The sequence below is a fragment of the Pezoporus occidentalis genome, unplaced genomic scaffold (genome assembly GCF_034315485.1).
Source record: "Pezoporus occidentalis ecotype Australia unplaced genomic scaffold, CSIRO_AGI_Poc_V1 ctg98, whole genome shotgun sequence".
Taxonomy (NCBI): domain Eukaryota; kingdom Metazoa; phylum Chordata; class Aves; order Psittaciformes; family Psittacidae; genus Pezoporus; species Pezoporus occidentalis.
The window spans coordinates 1777022-1804933 of record NW_026916347.1 but is presented as its reverse complement, the minus strand read 5'-3'; the positions used below and the strand labels follow the sequence as shown (position 1 = coordinate 1804933).

General features: G+C 40.2%; 2 protein-coding genes and 1 long non-coding RNA gene across 6 annotated transcripts in view; 2 read left to right on the top strand and 1 right to left on the bottom strand.

The window, feature by feature from the left end:
- The window catches only part of FRMPD2 (FERM and PDZ domain containing 2), a 62787-nt gene extending 51452 nt beyond the window's left edge, over nucleotides 1-11335 (top strand). For all 4 annotated transcript variants that reach the window (XM_062606864.1, XM_062606867.1, XM_062606866.1 and 1 more), the window contains 7 exons: nucleotides 1143-1258; nucleotides 3517-3665; nucleotides 5330-5420; nucleotides 6543-6877; nucleotides 8284-8499; nucleotides 8770-8832; nucleotides 10440-11335. In XM_062606864.1, coding sequence (XP_062462848.1) covers nucleotides 1143-1258; nucleotides 3517-3665; nucleotides 5330-5420; nucleotides 6543-6877; nucleotides 8284-8499; nucleotides 8770-8832; nucleotides 10440-10511 — 1042 coding nt within the window. In that variant the 3' untranslated portion in view covers nucleotides 10512-11335. The remainder of the gene's footprint in view (nucleotides 1-1142; nucleotides 1259-3516; nucleotides 3666-5329; nucleotides 5421-6542; nucleotides 6878-8283; nucleotides 8500-8769; nucleotides 8833-10439) is intronic.
- Nucleotides 1-27912, bottom strand: part of MAPK8 (mitogen-activated protein kinase 8) — a 192600-nt gene that overhangs the window by 134894 nt on the left and 29794 nt on the right. The gene's annotated exons all lie outside the window — the stretch shown is intronic.
- LOC134157587 (uncharacterized) lies at nucleotides 12007-15475 on the top strand. The gene is made up of 2 exons (XR_009962381.1): nucleotides 12007-13931; nucleotides 15325-15475. It is a non-coding gene; the product is annotated as an uncharacterized LOC134157587 (long non-coding RNA).

The window sequence follows — 27912 nt, the reverse complement described above, 5'->3', positions numbered from 1 at the left end:
AATGGGAAACCAAAGTTGATAAGACATGGGAAGTTTTGTCTATTAAAATGACATGGCATAGATGAAACATGACTATTTTTTTTATCACCTACAACCCACATAAATTGGAAAAAAAGACTAAATATTTACTTAAATTTTGTGAGAAAACTTAACATTTTGTAAGAACAATATTTGGCCAACCAATTAGGGATGAAAATCTTCCCTAACTCACCTGCTTGCAGAGCTGCAAGATGGTTTGAGAGCATCTGCATGGAAGAACATCCATATGAACAGAGGCTCAGTGTCCCTTGCTATTACCTCATTGCTAATATAACATTATCTTGTCATATACCAGGCAATTAGGCATGATTATTATTAAATTATCTTGCTCTGTGGGCAAGATGCATAAATGCGTCTATGACTAATACAAAGTTATCATATATATGGATAACAAGTATCTCTTCTGATTGTTTTGCAAATAGGATGGTTTTCTGGCCCCTGTCATGTAATCTGAATCTTTTTACTACCAGTACTTTCCAGTGTTCCTTTTGCTGCTTGCAAAAGCCTTGTGTAACTTGAACATGCACAGCTGCAATGGTTACTGATATTCAGAAAGCTGCTTTTTATTATCTTATTCTCCCTCTTAAGTGTACTTTCTACTATTTCTAACATTATATATTCTTATCACACCGAGGATAGTACAATGCAAGACTCTGATATGCTTAAGCCTGCTAACATAGTTAAATGTTAGGTCTCCGGGTACCAGAGTTAGCCAGTAGAGGAACATCTGACCCATTCTGCACACCATTATAGCTGTATTCTGGATTGTAGGCATGTCTTCTACCAAAACATATTTAAGGGCTCCAAAATTTTCTAAATACTTTAGGCAACAGTAACAAGCAAAGCCTATATAGGTATGGCTGCCTAACAACTGAAAAATATCATACATGAAAAATTGTCTGCAACTGTGACAAACCTTACTTCCAAACACTACTCTTCACTATGCTATTACTCCTTGGATTTATGCTCTTTGGAGTTCACGCTAATTCTTAAAAATAGTTGCTTAAGAAAGTTAAAAGTGATAAAAAATAGATTAAAAAAAACCCAAACTATAAAAGTTTCTGCTGCTTCTGTAAGCCCATTCAACTGATGCTGTTTTACAGGTTACAGAAATATGCCGAATGTGAAGGCTGCAGAAGAGAGACTCAGCAGCCTGTGGCAGACAACCAGAATGATGAAGACAATGATATGCCCTACAGGATTTCTGTTCTACCTAGAAGTAACCATGCAAAAATTTCTGTTCTTTTAACATTATAGGCCAGCTCCTCTGTATATGTACAGTCAGAACAACACTAATCACTTATATATAAGCTAAGTATTTGCTCTTTGTGTCTCAAACACCAGAGCACTCAGGACACAATTTTTACCATGATACATATGAAGGCCATCAAACTTTTGAAACATCTGCAAGAAGAAGGCCTACATCAGGAGCTCTCCAACTCTTTTGGGGAACAGGAGGAAGGAAGGAACACGAGTCTGAATGTAGTTAGTTGAATTCAGGGAGGGCAGCTGTGCTGGCCATCACCCACTCACCACTGCTCAAAGCACCTCTGCTCTGGCACCCCAGTTTCAAAAGGATGAGCAAATTTTTTATTTTTTTATTTTTTGTGTGTGTGTGTTTTTATTTTGTTTTTTTTTGTTGTTGTTGTTGTTTTTTTCCCATGCTCCATATCATGTCCTTCCTCCTCAAAGGAAAATCTCTGAATACCTTGATTAGACTCAATCAGGTGTAATTGAGCTGTAAACTGAGCAAAAAAGAGGAAAAGAAAGTTCTTGCATTAATTTGAGCAACTTCATAACATTTGTTCAAGTCATGCACTATTGGATCGTGCAAAGAAATGACACACTGGCTCAGGGGCTGAATGAAAAAAAGAAAACAAAACCAGTGCAATTTGGGTCAGAAGCAAAATTGTGGGAGCTTCCCAGTGCATAATTAAAAATGTAAATTCTTTGTTCCAAAATGAATGAAATAAAAGCAGATGGCTTTGAATTTCACATAATATAATGAGTGAAATTGAAACCTCTAGAACTGATGTGCTTAAACATACTGAAGCACTTTCACAGCTCAGGTGCTAAAGCCGTTCTGATACCAGAAAACATTTACAGAAAGAATCTGCCTAGTTGTTCCTATAGGAAATAAAGCTGCTTCCCCTCCAAACAAGAAAAATTTGTGAAAGCAATCATACTGCAGTATCCTATAGATTCTCTGAAATACAGGTCTCTCCCTGTTTCTTCTTGCCCTGTGGAAGCAATGAATTGCTCATGGCTCTTAGAAGAAGTAAATCACAGTTATCTCCCTCACACTACCAAACTGTGCTGGCTAGCAAATAGAAAATTATAACCAATCTCTCCTCTCATACCTGCTCAGATTTTTGGCTTTCTTATTCCACGTGATCTGGAACAAAAGAGAGGTGTATAGGAAATAGCATGCTGTGTCTGGAGTGGCAGATCTGTCTTGACTGGCACTCTCAACTAGTTAATAGTAATACCCTGGCATATCTTATGGCTAGAGAACAGAAAGTGGACAGAAATCATTTCAGAAGCTCAGGCAAGGCAGATGCAAGTTGTAGCCCAGACAAAAGCATAGAAAGCACAACAGTTTTGTTATGGAGATTGGTTAAGAATAGAGATGACATCTTACAAGAGGAAAAGAGAGCATTGCTTCTTGTCTTCAGCATACCACAAACCTGTGGAACTGATCAATGGGGTTCTTTTGAGACAGCTGGCATGTTATCCTTTGCCAACAGTAGCCTATGACTAAAAGGACAAATTCCTAATTTCTCTGCCTCAAACAACTATTTTTTACCAAACAAGCTACTGTTTTCCTCTACATGGTAAAAAAAAAATTCAATTGCTACAGTAAAGTAGTCATATTTCTAGAGATATAAATGTTTATTCATTGTCTTAATCTGTCAAGTTTCATATCAGAACATATACTTCAGGGTGAGCAAATTAGTAAAACTGAATCCTGATTTTGTTGCTTTGCATCTCGTTCTCGAAGAGGAGTGTGAGGTAAGATGAAAAGGACAGAAGATATTTTACTTCAGGGAAGAAGAATTTGCAGTGATTATTCCTAGCACTGGGGTGTGGCAGTACTAATTTTCAGGAAAGTGTTGGATAGATGAAGATGATTCCTCGTGAAGATGTGGTGAAAGACTCCAGTACCAATAGAATTTCTGCAAGAATACTTTATTTAAACAGACTGTATTTAGAAACTGTATGAGGCAATAAGTTGCAATAGTTGGATCTGCTTCCAAATGACATGAAATGTGGTGCTGGTTGTATCCATGGTGCTGACTTACTCTTCTTTCTGCTGTGAACATAAGTAAGCCAAAAATATTTTTTCACATTTCACTTCCACAGTATAAGCATCAAAATGTACTCATGTACTGCAGCCCCCTAGTTTTTAAAGCCAAGAATTTGTACTATGAACAATGATAATTAAAAACTCCTTTGTTTTTCTTTGTTGATATATAGGTAGAACCTTTGCTTCTGGAGATGAACTGACTCACTTAATTAACTTTAAAACATCACTGGCTGGAATAGGTCCAACAACTGGCATCACAGGTCTTATTCAAGACCTTCACTTTCGGATTGAGACTCAAGAGGTGTTAAAGGAGTTTGTGGTAAAGTGTGATTACTTTTTAAGATCTGAGTGTGTGACTTTTATCAGCTTTCTGCATACTGTATGGGAGATTGGCTTGTATATCTTTACTGACTCCACTTTCTCAGAGAATTATTCCTGCCAGAATGGGGTTTCTACTCTACGGTTTGGGTGATGCTACAGTATTTGGATCTTTCTTTCCACACAGGTCAGGCTTTCACTATTCCCTGTCCAAAGACACAACCCACATGGAATGAAAAATAATACACTAGAGTATTAATCACTTTTTCCTAGGCTGACTTCTTCCTATTACCCCCTCAGCTCTGCTGAACATCTCCCTAAGAACTATTTTTGAGGCTGCACTAAAGCAAGAAATCCATGCTGCTAGGGATTCAGTAGTCCTGAAACACTTAGTTGAAAACAAAATGTTTCACGCAATGCTCCAGTGAACCATGGAACTCATTGCCACAAGATGCTATTAAGGTTGGGAACTTTATGAAATTAAAAAGAAAAAAGTAATGTAACTCCACAGATAATGAAAACACATAATTACATCTGATGGCATGAAAATATATAAAATTAGGGAAGCATATAGAATCTCTTGTTTCAGGATATAAAAAGAGTACTCAGTTATCATCAAATTCCTAAAGAACAGATTATTTCGTAACTCTTCAGCACAGTACTGGAATTTCCTTTAAAGGATGTACTCAAAACCAGGGAAATAGATTGCTACCACTTTTCAATAGCAATTACAACATTATCAGTTCCTTTCACTTGCCTTTATATCTCTGACTTTCTGGGTAGAAAATCCCACAGGCTGAAGTGTATAGGATTTGCTGACTTTCCCTAAAGGCTCAAGGGCATGTATTAATTTCCATTCATTCCATTCTGTTACTGGTGCAGGCAGAGCATATGAGCTGAAACACGCGTCTGCACAGAAAACATAAAGGTCTAACAGGGAATGCACTGGTTACCAAAGCCAGTGGATATTTTATCTGAGTAAAAGCTGTAGTAACAGATGAATATATTAAAGAAATGTCACATGTATTTCAGCCCATATACACTGTATAGTGCCATAATGTGATGGTTGAGCATTGTGCAGTGCATACCAAAGAGGTAAAGGAATAAAGAAAAGTGAAGGTAACTCAAAACTCTAAATGAAATTAACTTTTACATTCCTGCTTCCAGCTACACTGCACTATTCCCCTAAATCTGCTATGAAGTACTCAACAATCACATTATTTGCACTTTTCACCATTGATGCTGTTCTCTATATCCATCACTTTCCCTGTCACTGAAAAGTATTCACTGACATTCAGTACTTGTTAATAGAGCAATACTTGGTGCTTTAGTTAGTATGTCATCAGTTATGAATACTGACATTTGGACATTTGACCAAGACACTATTCCAAACATCCATTTCACAGCAGTATACAACAGGGATTTGTAATGACAAGGGTTGAGGATTTGGGTTGGAAATCTCACTTGAAAACCCCAGAAATCTTGTGCAGACTGAAGAAAGTACAAAGCAATTTGAAGTTTAGAGGGTGATGTACTGATTCTCTTCTGTAAGAAGTCTATTTACCAATGTTGGGTCACTTACAGCGGTACAATTTGCTCACACCAACTCTATAAGGGTTGTCTATGAAGGATGTGAACAACATGGATTATTTCTCTTTGTTCTAGGCTTTAGAACGTTTGAAACCAATAGATGACTGCAGAACTGGCAAAGCACCAGAAAACCGGGATAAAAACAGATACCGAGATATTCTTCCATGTAAGTATGCGCACTAATGAGAACATACGTTCAGTTAACTGGAAAACAGAAAAGCAGTTTTAACACTGATACAAAGGAGATGCAAATCCCACTGCATTCTTAGCCACTGAGAGGTATGCTAACACTGAAACGTGTTGAGATTTTTCCAAAGGAGGTAGAGCTCATGTAAGGGTGTCAGCATTGCACAGTATGTAATTTTCTGAAGTATCATCTTCCACAAGGTGTGACTTTGTCCGATAGGGGGCAGCTATCTGAGTGTTTCCTTCCCATTTTTCTCAGAGATACTGATCTACATTTCTATGGGCAAGTGTAACTTGAACTATAACAGCAGATCTTTAAATCTATTTGAATGTACAGCTATATCTACTGTTTGTGACACAATGGAATTCTGGAAAGCATGGTGGAAATCATGGAGTTATGCGTCTCTTGGAAAAATAAAAGATGTTTTCAGAAGTGTTTAGAAGCGTAATATACAACCAGAGCTTTTAGCTGCTCATCTCTGTTCTAAGTCAGAAACAAGTCTGCTCACTGATGAGAAGTCATTTTAGTCATTTAGAAGATTTCAGTACAAGAGCTGAATGTCTGCTGTTAATAAGGATTTCCAAAAATTCCTGTAATACCCAATGATTCCCTGAGAGGTATCACAACAGAACGGGAACGCTTGCTGGACCCTTGATGTCTTTCTGAACTGCAGCAGCAGGAAAACGTATGCAAAATTTGTAGCACAGTCACCTTTCCATATTAGTGACACAGTGAACGTTCTCAGGAGTTTCCTGCTTTAAAACAGCAATATCCAGTGACAATATTCCCATCCCATATATTAAAAGCCATATTGGATACACTATTCTGAATCATTGCCATAAAATTCTATGGTAATTAGAAGGCTTGTCAGAGCGTTACACAGGTATCTTAAGAGAAATAAAGCTGAAATGAATAATACAATTTATCTGTGGGAATTCCTATTAATGGTGATTAATACTAGTGGTACTTGTCAAATGTATTTGAAAATCCAGAGGCATACTTTGCTGCTTGAAGCTGAGGTTCACCATCCCAACTGCTAGAGATGGTAGAACTCTTGTTTCAGATCTATAGCTGAAATAACTACTTTCTGTTTCTGTACAGATGATAGGACACGAGTTCCTCTGGGAGAAAAGAATGGCTACATTAATGCAAGCTACATTAGAATGAAAGTTGGAGAAGATGAACATTTCTATATTACAACCCAAGGGCCTTTGCCATCCACTGTGGCTGATTTCTGGCAAATGGTCTGGGAGAGTGAATCAGATGTGATTGCCATGATGACAAAAGAAGTGGAGCTAGGGCAAATCAGATGTCACCGATACTGGCCTGAACCTCCCCATGACTCTATAGACCTGGCTAATTTCCATCTCAGGCTAGACAATTACCAGATTCTGGAATACTTCATAATTAGAACAATAGAAATGATCAACAAGCAGGTAAGTTGTGTAGGCTTAATATTTTTGTATATGATGAAATTCATTAGGTATTTTACATAAGTATATTCTAATATTATTGTTTGCGTCTTCTGTAACATTTGCTCAGTAATTTTTAGGAATGTAAAAATCTGAATAACAGGCATGAAATTAAGGTTATACAAGAATGTCCAAAAGTTTGTCCCTTAATAGTCACAGAGCTGGTGCATTCAGTGTTTTGCAGAATTGCTTACTGTTCTCATTAAGTCAAATCAGTAACGGCTGCCAGAGTGGATTCACATTCTCTAATGCTGGCTGGAAGGGGAAGAAAGTGTTTTTTTTAGATTTTACAATTAATGATATTTCTTTCTAATGTCAAAAGAAGGCGTGAATACAGAAACTACAAATACAGAATCAAAGTGTAAGAACATGGAAACTGGGCAACTATAAGTCCATCAGTCTTGCCTCAATAGCTTGCCTCAAAGCTTTACTTAACTTTGCAAAAATTTCTGCAGGACATATTAATTAATGAAACCATTAAAAGATTCATTCTTGTTCCAGACTAAATTGGTCATTTTCCATCAAGAAAAAAAATTCTCTATATAAAGAAAAGCCAATTTACTTTATGTCACTAAGTGTGAGGCATAGTAAAACATTTGATATGAGTTCCCCCAAAAGATTATTAAGATGAGAAGATAGGCTGTTACATGTAATTGTTTCAATGGTTATCTTAGTTTGCTATGTCTGTATTGGACCAATATCACATTACTGCAGAAAGACATAGTTTTACTTCAGGAGAAATCCAAAAATGCATTCACTTTTTTTCTGATTGTAAAAATCCTGGGTAGTTCTTTTGCATTCAGCTTAACATGGCAAGCTGGCAACAAGAAGTACTGTCCCAGGACCATTCTGTTAATAATACTCTTTATTTTACCTACATTATGATTATTCTTGTAAGAATTTTTTTGTTTGATTTGGTTTGTATGTTAGGGTATCTAATCACAAATTGTTCTTTTATATCTCATACCAGAATAGCATTTACAATCTTGCTATCATGTCTATCATATTACTACTCTTCTATTAGCATGACTTAGTTTGGTTACAAAACTAATTTTACTATACAGTACTGGAATGTAATTTAACAAATGTTTTTGTTTTTCCTTTCTAATCAAATAAGATAACTACATCCAGAGTAACTTCAGTGTGTCATAAATATTATATGAAGTAAATATCCTAGGCCTGTGTCTTCTGAGTACGTTTCTGAAAACCTAAAAGAAACCTTAATAGACTCAAGAATGAAAAGCTGAGGAATTGTTCAGTAGACTAACAATTGACTAAGAATGAAGCTAATAGAAAATTTATCAGTGGAATTACTTGAAACTTGGTCTTAGAACTGGTCATTCTTAACATTTTTGGTCTTGCTCTTCCAGACAGAAGAGAAGCGCATTATAAGTCATTTGCAGTTTACCACTTGGCCAGACCAAAATACTTCCGAACTGCCTGAGCAGCTTGTAAAATTTATTTGTTACATGAGAAGAGCTCACAGCACAGGACCTATTGTTGCTCACTGTAGCACTGGCATTGGAAGAAGTGGAGTTTTGCTGGCTGTTGAAGTTCTGCTCAGCTATATAGAAAAAGATTTATCTGTAAGTATCAAACAGATTGTCATTAAGTATTACAAATTGGTATGGATGTCAAAAAAAACAGTGGGAGTATCTTAGACCAGCATAATTCCTGTTAGAATTCAATGTAACAAAATGGAACAAACCAGCTTTTATTGTTTTAAGCAACAAAGATAATAACTGCAAATATACTATTTGTAACAGAACTAAGTCAGAACTTCCCCATCTGAACTTGCTTAAATCTTTCTTTATAACTTGCATGTCAACAAAATAAAACCTGTTCTCTTCTGATAGTTCAACATCAAGCAGATAGTGAGAGACTTGAGACATCAGCGATTTGGCATGATCCAAACAAAGGTAAGTTTTCAATATTCAACTAGATTATGATTTTTAAATGTCTCAATCATGCTTTGATAAATCTGGGGCTTAAAGCATAACTTTAACCATGCCAAGTGCAAGGTCCTACACCTGGGTCAGAGCAATCCCAGGCACAGCTACAGGTTGGGCAGAGAAGAGATTCAGAGCTGCCCTGCGGAGAAGGACTTGGGGGTGGTGGTCAATGAGAAACTTAACATGAGTTGGCAGTGTGCGCTTGCAGCCCAGAAAGCCAACCCTATCCTGGGCTGCATCAAAAGGAGCGTGACCAGCAGGTCGAAGGAGGTCATCCTGCCCCTCTATTCTGTTCTTGTGAGACCTCACCTGGAGTATTGTGTGCAGTTCGGGCGTCCTCAACATAAAAAGGACTTGGAACTGTTGGAACAAGTCCAGAGAAGGGCCACAAGGATGATCAGGGGACTGGAGCACCTCCCGTATGAAGACAGGCTGAGGAAGTTGGGGCTGTTCAGCCTGGAGAAGAGAAGGCTGCGTGGAGACCTCATAGCAGCCTTCCAGTATCTGAAGGGGGCCTATAAGGATGCTAAGAAGGGACTCTTCATTAGGGACTGCAGTGACAGGACAAGGGGTAATGGGTTAAAACTTAAACAGGGGAAGTTTAGGTTGGATATAAAGAGGAAATTCTTTCCTGTTAGGGTGGTGAGGCACTGGAATGGGTTGCCCAGGGAGATTGTGAATGCTCCATCACTGGCAGTGTTCAAGACCAGGTTGGACAAGGCCTTGGGTGAGATGATTTAGCGTAAGGTGTCCCTGCCCACGGCAGGGGGGTTGGAACTAGATGATCTTAAGGTCCTTTCTAACCCTAACGATTCTATGATTCCATGATTCTATAAATTTAGCCTTCTCATTTGAGGAAAATAACACCCTTCCAGCCAAGCGGTGTCTAGATCTAAATATGAAAGGTCTGTTTCTTACTAACTAATGGAAATAAAAGCAAAGCACCATTATAGTACAGCTTCCAGTCCCATCCCCATTCCCTCCCCACTCCCCCACTTTTTTTTTTAAGGAAAAAGAAAAGCAGGGATCAACAACAAAACCAGTGAGATACCATAAACTCTACCCTGAAAAATTGCAGCCTTCAGCTGAACTCTTTGTATTGCTGAGTTATCACCACCTCAGTAAAGCCTACTACTGCTGAGTTAAACCTACTCCTGAAAAGAGCTTTCACACAGGAAAAGATAAGATGTGGCTAACTCAATTTTAAGCAAACAAGTGGTGTGAAATAAAATAAGACAAGACCAGGGTACATTCTTCCTGTAGGCAAATATTTTGTCATATGCTTTGATATATTTTTCTTCAGGATAATGATTAAGTGTGTGATTAAAATTAAGCATTTACTGACCTAAATGAGGCTTGAGCACATGCTTACAGGTACTGCACTGAATAAGAAAACTTTCATGAGCTTTTCAAGTGATGGAACAAAAAGAACAAAGATTCTCTTAAATAAGTTTTTGTGTCGATGTTACATAGATGCTGGTGTTATAAGCAACACTTCAAACGGTTCATTGTTCTTTGTCTAGAATTTATGTTGAATGTAATTAGATGTTTCACATTGATGTGTTTGCATCCAGGATGAGTATTTATTCTGCTATGAAGTTGTGCTGGAAGTCCTTCAGAACCTTCAAGCAATGGATTCCAACTGACTGCAATATGACTCTTCCCTGTTGCTGTTCCCGTTGGACTCCAGGGACCACTCAGTAATTGCTTTAAAGCAAAGTCAAGCCAGCACAGACAAGTGTTATATTACATGCTTTGTTGGATTACTCTGATTTCTAAAGCATTTCAAAACCTTGCTTAACATGTCGTTGGTAAGTCATTTAAGTCTTGGCACACAGTTTGGAGAAACAGCCAACCAGTGCTGCAACACTGCTGTTAAATTAAAATGGAATTTGCGTGCTCTGTAAAATAACATATCGATTGTTTGGAAAATATTTTGGGACTCTGACAAGGAGATAGCAGCTTTTGGAATTAGTTCTACTTTCCGGAGGCAACTATGAAAATCTAAGGTTCTGCTGGTGTTGGTGGAAGATTAGTTGTCCCTTACATATTCTTGGGCACTATTGGTTTCTGGACTGCAAATCAGCATTTTCTACAGTAGTTATGCTTTTGTGTGGAAGGACTCAATTTATTTAGCTTTGGTTGCTTGAACAATGTAGAATCATTTCCAGTCATCACTCCAGCCCAGGAATTTATACCACCATCAAAGGACATCTTAAGAAACTGACAGAAAAATAAGATGCCTTTAAAATCTAGTGGGTTCTTTTCAAAGCAGAAAGAGTGTTCAAATAATTGGATAGAATATTATTTTTTCCCCAGCAATATGAACATCTTTAGACAGCATCAGTATTCTTTCATTCTGCATCCATGTGAAAAGGAATGCAATACAAAGCCAGATGAAAGGACTGTGTGTGCATTGTGGCACACATTTACCTTTCATCTTCCCCTGATCATTTTCATTAGGTATCTTGTAATTGCTGGTCGATGAGAAAATGAACATGAGCCAGCAGTGTGCGCTTGCAGCCCAGAAAGCCAACCCTATCCTGGGCTGCATCAAAAGGAGCATGACCAGCAGGTCGAAGGAGGTGATCCTGCCCCTCTATTCTGTTCTCGTGAGATCTCACCTGGAGTATTGTGTGCAGTTCTGGTGTCCTCAACATAAAAAGGACTTGGAACTGTTGGAACAAGTCCAGAGAAGGGCCACGAGGATGATCAGGGGACTGGAGCACCTCCCGTATGAAGACAGGCTGAGAAAGTTGGGGCTGTTCAGCCTGGAGAAGAGAAGTCTGCGTGGAGACCTCATAGCAGCCTTCCAGTATCTGAAGGGGGCCTGTAGGGATGCTGGGGAGGGACTCTTCATTAGGGACTCCAGTGACAGGACAAGGGGTAACGGGTTAAAACTTAAACAGGGGAAGTTTAGATTGGATATAAGGAGGAAATTCTTTCCTGTGAGGTTGGTGAGGCACTGGAATGGGTTGCCCAGTGAGGTTGTGAATACTCCATCCCTGGCAACGTTCAAGGTCAGGTTGGACGAGTCCTTGGGTGAGATGGTTTAGTGTGAGGTGTCCCTGCCCACGGCAGGGAGGTTGGAACTTGATGATCTTAAGGTCCTTTCCAACCCTAACTATTCTATGATTCTAATTTTTATCCAGGATCTGAACCAACCTATGGGAGGTCCTACTGGTTTCAGTTTATAGTAAATAACTCTCTGTACAGTTTATTTCTCTTGTAAAAAGTGTTTTCATTAGTGTGAGTTTGAGTAGATTTGACCAGAAATCTGCTGTTCAAGTTTGTAAGACTGTACTTGTTTCTATAGTGCTACTTCTAAGTCCTCTATCTATAAGGTGGGGTGGTTGCATTGAAAGAGTAACTTTTAAACATAAAATATAATAAGAGAATTTATTTAACTCAGTTGTACATATTTTTAAAACTTCTTTGATTTCAGGAAAGGACAAAATCCTGAGGCATTTGAATATAAAACTGCAGTAGAAACAAGACAATAAAATAGCTGTTTATTTTCATTATGAATTAAAGGTTTATAGTTCAGAAAGAAGGATGGATTAAATAGAAATTAAAAATATGACTTTCAGAAAAAGCTGCTGTAATACAATTATAATTAAGGCCAAGGGCCATTTTTTCTGTCTGCTGGAAGTCAGGAAATGATAGAAATTAAATTTATGACAACGAGCCAGATGCTAATTTCAACCATATTGATAGAGATCCAGAGTAACACTAAGTTAGTGGAGTAACCCTGGAATTAAATTGGCATAAATATTAACAGAATTCAATGTTTTGTCTTAAATTCATTGAATCTGAGCCTTCCCAGAAGCATTGCTCTCCATGCAGTCTGCATTTGCTACCTTTATGTTGCATGTAAAGGACTATTTGCAGTTTTGTCCAATGTCATCAGTCAAAGTTTTATTCATAACTTTGTTACCTTCATTTGGTACTAGGCCTTTCATTTTGATTTTAATTACTGCACATGTACGACTATGCAATGAATGCACATGAATGCACAATTCACTTTATGTATCAGAACAGCTTTAAAAAGCTTCTCAGTGAAAATATTCTTGTGCTTTATGCAAGAGTGCTTTTTCTGTAAGTTAGGAAAAGCATTCTGGATTTAGAAGGCAATCTTCATGGCATTATTTGTTCGTCTGCACTTGTACACCATCTCTACAGCTGTTCAACAGAAGTGTTTGCTGTTTGACGGAAGTTTTTCCTGATTTATAGGGATATTACAAAGATTTCTGGAAGCACTGTGTTTCATTTCAATTTCTTTTTATTGAGATCTAGGGAAAACAATCTTTTATTAATTGAGTCTTAAACTTCCTGTAAAGGCAGATTTTGGGATTATGCTACCTTTTGTACACTTCTGTAAAGCAGGTATTACTGACCTCTGAGACATTCTGCATATCCCATGTTCTTAGCCTATAGGAATATAATAATCAAATGCTTTTAAACAGATCCTATGGTTGTGATCCCCATAATGGCATTGTCACTCAGACTGAACCTTTGTTTTGGATGAAACATACAATTTACACAGATCTTGTCCTTTAAGGCTGCTAGCAGAGTAAGATAAAACAGAACTGTCCTTCCACATATTTTGTAATCTGTTTTATAATAAAGAAACTTTCCCACAGAAAATCTCAGAGACTCTCAAACCCACTCTGAGTGGAGCCAGATAGACACAAATAACCACAAGCTGGGTGACAGACCCTCCATCTGTCACAGTGCCGGAGCGATCTCATAGAGTCTCTCAATCCACAGAAGGAAAATATTTTAAGGAAACTGGAGACTTGCAAAGGTTCTGCACATGTTTGAAGCTAAAGGCTGGTTACCTCCATACTAGTACTGCTCATGAACTCCACTGCTGACAGTCAGCCTAGACAGCCTATATATTTTGAGGAGGAAAGGAATGAAACGATAGATGCATCTTCTCCCTACACCACGTTTGGAGAAATAAACAATGAGTCATCACCAGAAAGTGCTCAGCAGATGTGGCTGATGTATACGGTGTCTTGGAGATGCTAAGGAACCATCTGTACTCAGCTTCCCCTTTAAAGGTAGGACTCAGGGATTCAAATTCCAGCTCTGCTGTAGACTTCCTGAATAAGCCAAACCAGTTAAATGGGATTCTCTCTGCACCTCACAGGTTTCTTCTTTTACGCTGCACTACTGGGGTACGCTTATATTCTCTATAGATGGGGCCACTGAACTCAAAGTGTAGATAAACTGCAAACAGTTAGAAGACATTTATGATGTGTTTATGTATAGGGGAATCTGGCTACAGAGAACAGGTCTACACCATCTCCTCCAATACACAGCACAAATGAGGGTCATACTTCTGTGTTCTTTATTCAGGCTATTCGGGCTTCCTTTTAATTTTTATTTTTAGAAAGCCTGAGAGATGAATCAGAAAGTTTTCTCTAACTGTATTTTCAGTTGGAGTTTATGGCCTTCTGTACAACAGAATCTTCTGTGGTGGAACAAATACAGTAAATGCAAGTATCACCAGGATATCAAAAGGACAGCAAACGCTGCCATCTATGGGCAAATCGCCACTGCCACAGCATCCACCGCAGTGATTCACTCATGTCCTTGGCACAGAATCACTCCATGAACTTTCACTGAGGCTCTTTCACAAGCATTACCAGAAGAGGGTCGGCAGGATGTAGCACTCTGGCTTCAGCCTGACAGGTTCCTGCCTGGGCAGGCAAGGGCTGCATACTGCTGACAACTATATAGCCATACTGGTGCCAGTCCTACAGATCCTAAAATAAATGATAACAAAGTACTCATTGTCCTCAGGAACAGGATCTGTCCAAATCTGACAAGAGCCTAATTTATAAATAAACTTGCTCTTGATCTTAAAGCAGTGGTGCTTTTGCAATGGAGTGCTTTCTTCCTTCATTTATTGAAAATGAAGAGTAATGGTAAATCTTCCTGGAGTTTTACAAGAACTGGTTTTATGAAACCCTGTGAGCAGCTGAATCTGATTGGGTTGGGATATATTAGTGTAAGATAATACATGTAAACTGGTTTCTTTCATCAAGTATGTTGCAATTCCATCTGCAGAATGATGACTGGAGATAGTGTCATATGTCTCAGTGTAATGATCCCAATCATTGCACATCAACAATGGATAAAGTTTAACCTGAGTAGGCCAATGGCTGCGCTGTACTGCACATACAGCTTAGCCTTCAGTCCCCTGTTCTGCTATGAATATCTCAGCTACAGAATAAACACAGGCAGCTAATTGTAACAGAGAGCCTGTAGGCATCCCCCACTTGGTACTGGTGATCATACCACCTTCAAGTTCTTGCCTTTACCTAGAAGTGTAGCAAGTATTTCTCATGTGAACACTCCTTCTGTTGGGTAGTAGAAAAATGGAGTTTTCTTGTCCAAAACCATATAATAATTCAAATGACCAAAAGAGGGAAACCCCTTCTCAGACAGAGTCTGCATGATGGGCTGCACCCGGATCATATGCTGCCTTTTTGATGCTGCACAGCTCAGAATTTCTGCCATCTGAAGGGACATAAGATTATCTGTACTATCATCTCTTCTTCTACAGTGTTAGCATCAATAAATAGCACTTTAAATGACACTGTGCATAGTCCGAGTGCCTTTCTTACTGGATTTATAATGGAAGAGCATCTCCAGTGCTCCAGTAAACTGTTTTACCTCCAGTAAAACAGTTACCGTGAAGGAGAATAGTATTTCTCACAGTTGCTAAGTCACAAATCTGGGCTCAACATGAAGATTGCCTGCCTACTGACTGAACATTATAGCTGAGATCCCTACCCCAAAAAGAGAGCTCACCCTTGCAGTCTAAGCAGACTGAGGGTGACAATCCACTATTAGATTGATCTTTTAAATGTCCATTCATGTGTGTGATGGAAGGCCACAGAACTTATAAAAGATATCTGTAACAGTGAAGTGTGATTTGCACATAATTTTGCACTCATGTGGCTCTGTAGGTTTAGAAAGAAGCTTGTAAAACCAGGAAAATGTTCTGTAGTGACATACAGGTACCATTTTTCTTGTCTTGGTCAATTACTTAATGCAAACCAGGAATAACAGAACCTCATACTTGTTCTCAGTTCTGTAGACCCAATAGCACAGAAGCATTAACACAGAATCACAAATCCACAGAACAAATGAGATTGGAAGGAACCTCTGGAGAGCATTTAGTCTAACGCCCCCAACTCAGACCAGTATCATCTACAGCTCAGGACTGTGTTCAGTTGGGTGTTGAGTATCTCCAAGGATGGAGACTCCAGGATCTGTCTAGTCAACCTGTTCTGATATCTGACCACCAGAGTAACATTTTTTTTTTCTGAAGTTTAAATGGAATTTCCTATATTTCAATTTGTGCCCATTGTATCTTGTCCTGTCACTGGATGCTACTGAAAGGAGTCTGTTTCTTCCTTCTTTACTTGTTTACTCCCTCTCCTGTAGGAATTTGTACATATAGCCCCCAAACATTCCCATCTCCATGCTAAACAACAGTTCTCTCAGCTTCTCCTTCTATGACAGATATTCCAGAAGATGAAGTTTGGAGCATCTCCTGGGTGTCAGTCTGCAAGATCTGCCAGTGACCAGCTCTACTTTCTAACTAACTCTCTGCTGTCTTTCTTTGTGCAACTGAGTTCTGTACATAGCTCCCTCCCACAGGAAGTAGGTGGCTGTTCAGAACTCATTGCTCCTTCTGCTCTGCACCAGATACACAGGCATGCCTGAGGGCAAGTGAACTTTTTGAGAGCCTGCTCTGAATTTTACAGCTATTTAGCTCACTCATTAAACCATTCAAAACCAAAAACCAGCTAAAATGCCCAGGAGCAGTACACCCCCAACCAGGCACAATGGACACAATGGAGACTATACAGTAGCTGTCCAGCACCCCAGCTCATTACACAACCTAGCAATTAGCTGAAGTTGCCCGTGATCCCTCCCCTCCCCGTAATTGTCCCCTTGAGAGATGACAGTTTCTTCTCCTCCTTCCCATTCAACCCTCTTGGATTGTAGGCTTGTCTTTCCCATCACACTGCTGTAAGAAAGGTCCTGTTTCCCTGAACACTTCCTTCATGGTTTAAGTAGATTTAGCCCAGGCAACAAACCAGCTGCAGTACCTCTTGGCCATTCCGTACACCTGCCAATAGCTCCCAAGGCAGAAATTACATGCTGTGAGCTCGCTTAATGCCAGGATCCTTGGATGAGCGACAAAGACACTGGGAAATAATGAGCATTAGGGAAATGTAGCTATAGCAACACAAGTATTCACATAAAGCAAACCCCCACCATAAGTGCAAGGAAAGTGCTGTAATTGTACATGTAAAGGTTCTGATAAAGCAGCAACTTGGGCTACAGCATCAGGAGGGAGCATGCCTGGCTTGCAGTCTTGCCACAACCCCTAACACATGCAAAAATCACACCCACAGCAGCCAGAAACATAGCTCACACACTTTTGGAAATGCTGGGTGAAAAAAACACTTCCGAAACTGTTGAGTCTTTGCAAGGAAATCCCAAACCTTGCTCAGCTGGCTCCAGATACCACTGCAAGTTTAGCACCATGTCACCAAAGGAACCACATACTGACAACACTATCTTGGTGATCAGGAGGCTGTCATTGTTGAGGCAGGAACTGAATCTTGGTCTCTCACTAAACTATCCTGCCTTGACCTCACACCTATTTTATTCACTGAAACCAGGCAAAACCTGTATTTGTGTATTCAACAGGAACACAGACAATGCTTTCTGACTTTTGACTTTTTTTTTATCCTAAACTGAAATAATTGAATGACTTTTGGGGAATTTTGACTTTCAGTAGATAAATAAAAAAATAGTTCATGTAACTTGAAATAGCATTACACATATTCCTCCAGAACTTCTTGGTTAATCTCTTCATCATACCTATAATTCATTGTAAGACAAATTCCTTAATAGTTTTCCTTGTCGACTGTTTTGTCATCTTAGAGGAGATACATGGCTCACAGGTAATGTTTGTGAAGTGTTGAGGAAGTACTCAAAGAAAAAGACAGCACAAAGCACAAAATATTCTCCATGTTTGCACTTTTCAGTTATCACACATTCCTCTTCACCACTGTGTGTGAGGTACAGTACAAGTAGCAAGCATCTGTCTCTATTATTAGGAAATTTATGCTGCTTCATTAAGGGAAACAGTTCACACAACTGAGAGCTATTTTTGTTGCATGTGCCTTTCCCCTGCAAAGAGGAGGATTCTGTTAATCTATAATTTGAACAGTGAGTAGGAACAAAGTGGTTATTTCACAGCAAGAATACCATTAATATCACCTAACTTGAGCCACTTAGCACAGATTAAGCATCATTCCTTTTGCTTGACAGAAGAATCCAGACAATGCCTGGGATTCCAGGAGCAGTGGGATGACCACATCTCTCAGCTCAATACAAATGCTCAGCTCCTTCAGAGCAACATTGCTCTAGACAACAGCAGCTCCTTCCAGAGTACTCCATTCCAGCTCCTGCTGAGACTTTCAATCCCATGGAGACTTCTCCACCTACTCCACTTCCCAGCAGCATTCACTTAGATCCCTAGCTAAGAATGTGGATGGCTGCTGGGTTATGTCTTCTGTTATCCTTTGTCAGTGGAAACTCAAAAGGCTCAAAGGGCCATGTTCAGTTTTCCAAGGACTTACATAACACTGGTTTGAACTCTACCAAAGCATCTGGTGAAACTCAGCTATCTCCTTGGACCTCTGAGAAGGACACAGAATAAGCTGGGAACACCACCACCAAGTAAATATATTAAAATTATCCAGTAAATAAAACTTTTCTTCCCTCCATTTTGTCAACAGTTCTCCCCCCTTAGTTGTTTAGTTAATAGGGCAACAGTTTTGTAAACTCCAATTGCGCACTTTGATTCCCAGCTTTTTGTCATTGAATAATTCAAAGTGCAGCCAGGCTACCTCTAGGTTCTGGAGACTTACGGAAAAGGTAGCATATACCATTTCCAATCTATCTCATATCACAAATGTACATGATTTCTACTTTCTGGAAGAAAACTGGCAGGATTGGGAAAGATATCCTTGTAAATGTGGATGCATTCACCAGACTACAATACCACAGGAGCAGACAGATGATTGATGCAGGCCAGAAGATTACGCAGGAAATAGGGCAGGCGCATGAAATTCCCACCCTGCTTTAACTCCTTGGAGAAATGCCCTCTTTTCTTTGCTCTCATCCTCTGCCAAATCACAGAGTAATCTACACTAAAATAAGACATTAATTCACTCCTCAACCTATGCGTGTGTTCACTGCGTGTGTTAACTCCTCAACCTAATGTGTGTTTGTTTGTGAGTGCACAAACATGTATGCATGTAACACTGCTCCCTGCAGAACAGAATCAAAAACATTCAACTAAGTGCCCCATTACAGCTACTCGAGATTTTGTCAATGGGGATTTTATCTTTAGTCCTGTCTGCACTTTGTGCAGGAGAACCTTCCTGCCCCAGAAGATGACATGTGTATATCATGGTGGTGAACATGGCTTTCTCTCTGGGTTAGGACTTAACAATTTATCACTGTGTCACAATAGTACCATGAACACCTCAGTATTAGCAGAATATTTTCCTGCTCCAGTGCTGGTCAGGGAACCTAAAATAATGGGCATACCTAACACTAAACTCCAAAGACTCCATATAGTCTGCTATGTTAAAGGCCTAAGGTCTGTTGATGCATTTTCATGCAGATCAAACGAGATAAATCAACTGAACTTCAAGAAACCCATTTTCTCTTTCCTTACCAGACTTAGCCTGAATATAACATTATCTTCACTACCTTTCCCTTCTCTGAAATTTTGCACCAAATGTCAGACCCATGCCTAATCCAAACTTTTGGCACACATATCCAACTGCTTGCAAATGGGTTGCTAAACACAGCCACAGTGGTACTTCCCAGGCTAGGGCATATAAGTGCTTTGTGCAAAGTTTAAGCATGATGGAAACTGGTTATACGTCAGGGACCTGGCACTGCATGATGAGCAAATGTAACCTGCATGATTTGCTTTTTACAATGATATTCTGACCAGGCTGATAAAAAGATGGAATTTACATACCTGCAAAACCCCAGTGCCAAATACCTTCCATTTAAGCTCTGTTATGTCCCATCAGCATTTTAAGCCCTTTGATCTCCAAATTATACAGTGCTCAATATGCACCATTATAACATCATGTTTGCTATTTTGAGTATGAAATCAATAGCAATCTTTGTGACTAGTTGGGGGGAAATATTTTTAAAATTTTTTATAAATTACATGCGATCCTTCCAATTCCCACCAGATGTCACCAAGCTCTCAAGGATCTCTGGAGTCGAGGCAGCAGAAGCCTCTTGCTTGAGTGCTTTTCCCTTTTGAAGAGAACAGGGTAAAACAGCAAACGTAAGGAGTTGAGGAAAGAGCCTTTCCTTGTGTCAGTAGATAAAACAGTGGATGACATAAGCAGAGCCAAAGCTGCCATGATTTCACTGCTGTTGGATAGCTCAATCTGAGTCAAACTCCCTTCATTTACCAGTAGTGAACACTACAGTTTTGCTCTGTACCTGAAACACACGGCAGACCAGGCAGGAGATACAATAGCATGCACAAGAAGGAAGTCTGTGCTACTGCTTTCCAGGCTACAGAGGAACCTACATAGAGAGTCATGAGCTAAATTGAGCACAAAAGCCAACTTTCCATACCTATCTTGAAAAACACTCGCCAGGAAGCATCTTGCTTTTCAAGGCAAGGTGCTTGGTGACAGCCAGCATGACTTCACTAAGGGAAAATCCTGCCTGACCAATTTGGTGGCCTTCTATGATGGGGCTACAGAACTGATGGACAGGGGTAGGACAGTTGATGTCATGTACCTGGACTTGTGCAAAGCGTTCGACATTGTCCCACACGACATCCTTGTCTCTAAATTGGAGAGACATCAATTTGATGGATGGACCACTCGGTGGATAAAGAACTGGCTGGATGGCCTCATGCAAAGAGTTGTGGTCAATGGCTCAATGTCCAGCTGGAGACCAGTAATGAGTGGTGTCCCTCAGGGATCGCTGTTGGGACAAGTCTTGTTCAAACATCTTTGCCGGTGACATGGACAGTGGGATTGAGTGCGCCCTCAGCAACTTGGCCGATTACACCAAGCTGTGTGGTTCGGTTGATGCGCTGGAGGGAAGGAATGTCATCCAGAGGGACCTGGGGGTGTTGGTTGATGAGAAAATGAACATGAGCCGACTTAAGTGTGCGCTTGCAGCCCCGAATGCCAACCTTATCCTGGGCTGCATCAAAAGGAGCGTGAGCAGCAGGTCAAAGGAGGTGATCCTGCCCCTCTACTCTGCTCTTGTGAGACCTCACCTGGAGCACTGTGTGCAGTTCTGGTGTCCTCAACATAAAAAGGACATGGAACTGTTGGAACAAGTCCAGAGGAGGGCCACGAGGATGATCAGGGGACTGGAGCACCTCCTATATGAAGATAGGCTGAGAAAGTTGGGGCTGTTCAGCCTGGAGAAGAGAAGGCTGCGTGGAGACCTCATAGCAGCCTTCCAGTATCTGAAGGGGGCCTATAGGGATTCTGAGGAGGGACTCTTCATTAGAGACTGTAGTGACAGGACAAGGGGTAACAGGTTAAAACTTAAACAGGGGAAGTTTAGACTGGATATAAGGAAGAAATTCTTTACTGTAAGGGTGGTGAGGCACTGGAATGGGTTGCCCAGGGAGGTTGTGAATGCTCCATCCCTGGCAGTGTTCAAGGCCAGGTTGGACAGAGCCTTGGGTGAGATGTTTTAGTGTGAGGTGTCCCTGCCCATGGCAGGGAGGTTGGAACTAGATGTTCTTAAGGTCCTTTCGAACCCTAACTATTCTGTGATTCTATGACTGCAGACAGAACATGCACAAACTATTCACTGCTCCATGATTACACCATCCCAATTCCGCTTCCTGAGGAGGAGAGGGGAACTACTATCCCAGGCTGGGGCTTCTCTCCATTGTTTCTTTCTGCATCAATTAAACAGTTATCATGAACTCCTTTTCTTCATCTGGGACCTTCTCTTTTTCCTCAGCTGGGCCAATGACTAAATACAGTATCATAGCATTTCCAATGCTTCATTTTCTGACAGAATCATAGCTTCTCTTCCTGCCATAAACATCTTACTTTGACAGGTACACAGAAACAACCCACATTCAAAAGGCAAGGTGGACATTGCAACATGTTCCCCTTCTGGTACAGAATCAAATTACCCTTCTTTTCTTCTCCCATCATTATTCATCATCATGCATGCCCATGACAACCCCTCCTTAAACACACATGAATAGGAAGTGACTTTGGGATTGGAAGCACAAACCTCTGCCACTTACAGAACGCTGCTTCTCTCCTCCACTACAGAGAGACATGATTGCAACTGACACAGCGTATTTGCTCACACAGCAGCCAGCTTTGTTCAGTTTCTGGTGGAGCTGGTGTTATTGAATGCCCACTGCTTCTGGTACCTGACTTAGCTAGACTTAGTAATTCTAAGAGTTGGCAGCTCTTTTGCAGCTATCTAAGCTGCGATCACATGCATAAGCACAATGTTGCTGTAGACTTGAAAGGCCATCTGAACACTTTGCTTGTTAATTATTTTGTAACTAATGGGAAATATTCCACCTTTGGGGCTATTAGAAGAAATAAAAGCCATAAAGCAGAAGGATAGCAGGATTCTGACCAGCTGAACACTAACTTCTAATCTAAAAAGCCTGTGTTTTACTTCTCTTTTCTTGATCCATTTGCCTCCTCGAGATTGTTCTATTTCTCTTCTGTTAATTATAGCAGTCAGGTTTTTTTCCCAATTAATAAAACAGATGAAGGGAAAAGAATGAAAATCAAAAATAAAAAAAAATAATCAATAGTGAATTTCAAAATGGATCTGAAAAGCCAAAACCCCTTTGGTTTCCTGAAATCTAGATAAAAACTGCAGAGGCACCCAGGAAAAATTCATGCTTCCAAGCAGTTCAACAAACAATTTGAGCAAGGGATTACTTTATTTCTTCTCTAAAGAAGATCCCTTAGAGGGCATCTAATCTTGAGTCGTCCTGCTATAATAAGATATTAATGGAGAGAAATCAATTTCCAGTACCACTGCCACGTCATGATCCCAGAAATAGGTGCACCTACCATGGTTCAGGTTTAGTAACTTCAGTCCTGCTGTAGAGAGGCATCCCTACCTGTTGCCTGGTGCCACTGCAAAGCAACCAGCACATATGTTATCCTGTGAAAGCACACAGGTATCTGGTTCCTTAATTGCACCAGTGGTCCTTCCTTGCCTCTGTGTACTTCCTTGACTAAGAAACAAGTTTCACAGAAGCTGATCATACAAATGTCCTTTTAGTGAAGGTTTGTGGTTTGTACCAGTCATGCAGTCCCTACAGGCATTGTTGCATTCCAGCCTGTGTTTGAAAAATTGCTAATGGAAAATATTTCCACAGCCAGTGCCTAATTACTTTCTCCCTCAGAAGTAAAATCTTGTTTTTGTTATGAATGTACTACCTTTTAACTGCTAGTTTCAAGTGTAAAGGTAGCAGAAAGACCTAAAAGAGATAAGGAAGATCCTATAGTACCAATAGTACTGCTCTTATTATCCTTCTGCTCATTTGTTAGATTCTTGTTTTAAGTAACTGAAAATTAGGGTTTAAAACCCAGTTTGCTTTCTGTTTGATTTATGTTTGAAAATCTAGACTACAACAAATGTATTAGTGATAATTCACTGAACTTCCTATAAATCCCAATATTCCCTATAAGGTCCAGTGTTGCTGGCAACAAATGCCTGAAAATGAGAGGCCTTTCTTCAAGACTGTACGTAAAAAGTAAGTATTTTTTAGCGAGGTGTTGGGGTGGTGCAGCAGTTGCTTTAGGTAACATGTTCAGATTTTCTTCCCTGGCTACAAGCACTTTTTCCTTCATAAGCACATGACTGATCAGGTTTTCAAGGAAACAAAAAAACCACACTAAACCAAACAAAAACCAAAACAAACTACAAATGTTGGAAGACTTTCCTTTACAGCAGAAGACTTAGTGATGCTGACAATTCCTATATGGTTCCAAATGACAATTACACACAGATCACGGGTTGTAGGCAGTTTCTCTCTGCTACTCACAAGTTCTGTTCTCCTTCCTGCCCCATCACAGTATCACAGTATCACACAGTATGCTGGAGATTGGAAGGGACCTCAAAAGATCATCTAGTCCAATCCCCCTGCCAGAGCAGGAACACCTAGATAACGTTACACAGGAATGTGTCCAGGCGGGCTTTGAATGTCTCCAGGGAAGGAGACTCCACAACCTCCCTGGGCAGCCTGTTCCAGTGTTCCATCACCCTCACTGAGAAGAAGTTTCTTCTCAAGTTTAAGTGGAACCTCTTGTGTTCCAGTTTGCACCCATTACCCCTTGTCCTATCATTGTTTGCCACTGAGTAGAGCCTGGCTCCATCCTCGTGACATTCCCCCTTTATATATTTATAGACACTTATAAGGTCACCCCTCAGTCTCCTCTTCTCTAAACTATAAAGACCCAGCTCCCTCAGTCTTTCCTCATAAGGGAGATGCTCCACTCCCTTAATCATCGTGGTTGCCCTGCGCTGGACTCTCTCCAGCAGCTCCCTGTCCTTCTTGAACTGAGGGGCCCAGAACTGGACCCAATATTCCAGATGGGGTCTCACCACCACCAAAAAGGAAAAAGATAAAAATATGAACTATGATGATGTTCTTTGAAGGAAACGTAACATGTTAGCAGGTAGGAAAGGGACCACAGTGCTCTTCGGAAGGCTCCTCAATTTGGATTATGAGAGGCATTTTGGGTTATATGTACTCCAATTTCAACACAGCAGTTGCGGCCATCTAAAATGGCCTGCACAATATAGCCTGGAGAGTCAAATCCCCTCATTCAGAACCACAGTTTAGGGGTAAACAATGATAAATGTATTAGGGCAAAACCGATACTCTGTTCCTTCTCATTCACAACCTGGACTTTGAGAAGCTTGAAAGCCAGAATCTTTTGGACCATATCTCCGTCCAGATTTTGGCTTAGCTGCCTCTTCCAGCAGAAAACAAAGCATACTGAGCTCAAACAGTCCCTTAGTTGTCCATCCAATTGGGACATCTGGCAAGCTAAAAGTAGCAACAGAGTGTTGGGAGTGAGAAAAGCAACACTGAGAAATTAAGTCATTTGGTTCCTGAGCACAGCTGGCTGCCTTCACGTCCCTGAGATGGCTATGGCTTGGGGGAAGGGTATAAATTGCTTGTTTCAAACTGTCCTTATTAACTAGACATTTCATTTAAATTGTACTTAGCACCTGCTTCCAATTACCTGACTTCAAGGCCCATGCGTGACAGAAGCTGGAGCTCTGATTAAATCCATGCTTCATACTAGTGAGCCATTAAGGCAAATCAAGGCTTGCTGGAGATCATTTGTCTTCATTAAAAGTGGCCATCCTTGATTGCCCTGACAGGAGCTTCTCTCTGCAATAACAAGGTCTGTTATTGTTGAAGGTAAAATAATGTATTGCAGTCCCCTAGAGAGTGATGTGTATTTATTAATGTTCTCACAAATTACTGCACCCTGATTAACATGTGACTATGACAGGCAGTGGGGTGTGATGCTCATCACAGCCATTCACTTTGGTCACTGTCTCTCCTCAGATCACTAGATCATAACAGACTGTAAGGAAGCTGCCTCCTACCCTTTAATGATACCTTGGATCTGTCAGGGTGTGATGGACTAATCACATCTCTGATCACGTTCTAATCTCTGTCCGGGTACAGAAGACTACACAAAAGTCACCTCCTTTGCTAATAAAATAATACTCCATATTCTCACCACTCTGAACCAGTATTGCTGAACGAGATTTTAAAGTGTTTTACAAAGAAGATCCAACTTCAGTGGTGGGGAAAGATTAAAAGAGGAAATTTGCAAACTGTCTGTATGATCACCTGGGAAGCCAGGAAAAAAGCAGATGCAGAATTCAGGTCTTTTGAACCACTAGCCCTGCCATTTGGCACATTGAAAACAGTACAAATATCCCAGTGCAATTTGCTTTTGTGACAATCAAAATCAAACTAGAATTAGTATAACATGTTTTTCCATTATGATATTGTAAGTAAACCATCTCCAGAGGTCCCGTTCATGGATGACAGGAAACATACAGGAAATTTAGAAGTAGAAAAGTACCTGCAATACCCAGTGCAGTGGGACTGTTTGCTAGCCCATGTCAGGGTTCCAGCCCAAGGTCTCTTTTGTCCACCTCCCTGAAAATCAGAGTTTCTAATTTGGGACAATAGCCAGTTCTGGCTAAAATGAGCTCATTCCATACCCTGGCCTTAAGGTAATTTTCAGTATGCCACTATGTTAGCTCACTTTCTGAGGAAAAACAGTGGCAAACACTTCAGAATGCACTGATCAGGGAACAGGAATATTGTCTGAATAGCTGTTCTCATCTGTACTAGCAAACTTCTGTTAGTTCAGCAGAGTTCAAATAGAGATGTTTGATTCAGACCACCATAAATAAGATACAGAGTGGGGATAAGCTGAAAGAAAGCAGAACTTCAGAGCAAATTCAAAAGGGGTTTTCCATTGAAGCTTTAGCATGTAGTCAGTTCCAGATGTTCCTACTATATTTCCAAGCCAGAGAAGTCTATGATTACCACTTCTATGTTATTAGTTCTCCCTAAATCCATAACCAAACTGAGCTGTTGATAGTGACAGAAGCTTGCAAAAACCCTAAATGGATTTGTGTTCTGAGTGCTTTAATGCAGAGATGGGAACCTATCAAGTAGAAAAGCTTCATAGGTAGTTATGAAGGGACATCTCTTGGTTAAGTACAACTATGTCCATTTAGAAAGCAGCAGCTGGTATTCTCCAAATGAGCACAGTCAGTAACATTGCAAAGTGAGAATTCTGATCGGCCAATATACATCCCCTGTCTCATAGTAGGACTTACACTGCTATGGGACATGACTTTCAAGGGGACCCATCTCATGCCCTTCTGTCAGATATTCTTTTGCTTGTCCCACTGGGCCTTGCTGTACCCCAGATCAATAGGTTGCAAAACAGTTGGAAGAACTTGGTGTTGCAGAGATAATGGAATGTTTCTTCCTGTTAGCTGCTGCAGTAGTAATTCTGCTCTCTCTAATTTGGTCACTGACATTTGTCTGTGCTGACCTTGTCCCATGATGTCTGGAGACAAGGAAAAGAAGAAAGCACTTGGCTGCCAAAACAATACATTTAGTCTGACTCAGCACTGTCTCTACAGCTGAGATGCCCCCAGAAAGAGAAGAGGCAATAGCCTGTGGGCTGGATAAACTGCTCTTGCAGACTGAAGCTCCATCTTGCTCTAAACTCCGAACGTCTTTGATTTTGGCAAGTCTTCTCAGTTCTTTAAATACACACTTAAGCAGTCATGTGTTTAGAATTGATTTGCTGGTGACATTAGCCAGATGAAGAAGCAGAGCGTATGCCCTTAAAATTCTTCAAATGTCTCTTTAAAACTCTTTTCTGTAAAGATCTCTACAAAACATTGGGCAATGTATAGACAGCTGAAGCGTCCTTTGCACTTGTTTTAAGTATCCCACTGTCAGTTCACAAAATCTGGATTTGCTACAGCCATCCCTTCTGAGTACGACTCTTAATTCATTAAGCCTAGCAGATCAGAAGCTTCTATTTTTGATCAAATTTCCTGTCACACTGGCCCCGAAAATAGCCAGCACTCCATAATTACTGTTTATTACACTGATCCTTGTTGTTTAAATCTCACTTCGTACATCTTTCCTTCTGTTTCACTCAACTCTTGTTTCACAAGTGATATTTAGATGCCATATAGAGCTACATGCAGTATTTCCCGTGGAAGAGTTTCACTGTTAGGTACTGACTTTAACAAAGTAAGTAACACTTGAAAAGTATTCAGGGAAGGGAAATCTTATTTGATAATTTCAACTTCTATATTAATGAGTTTTGACTTGATAATTTGTATTCATTTAATCCATTTTATGCAGCACATGCA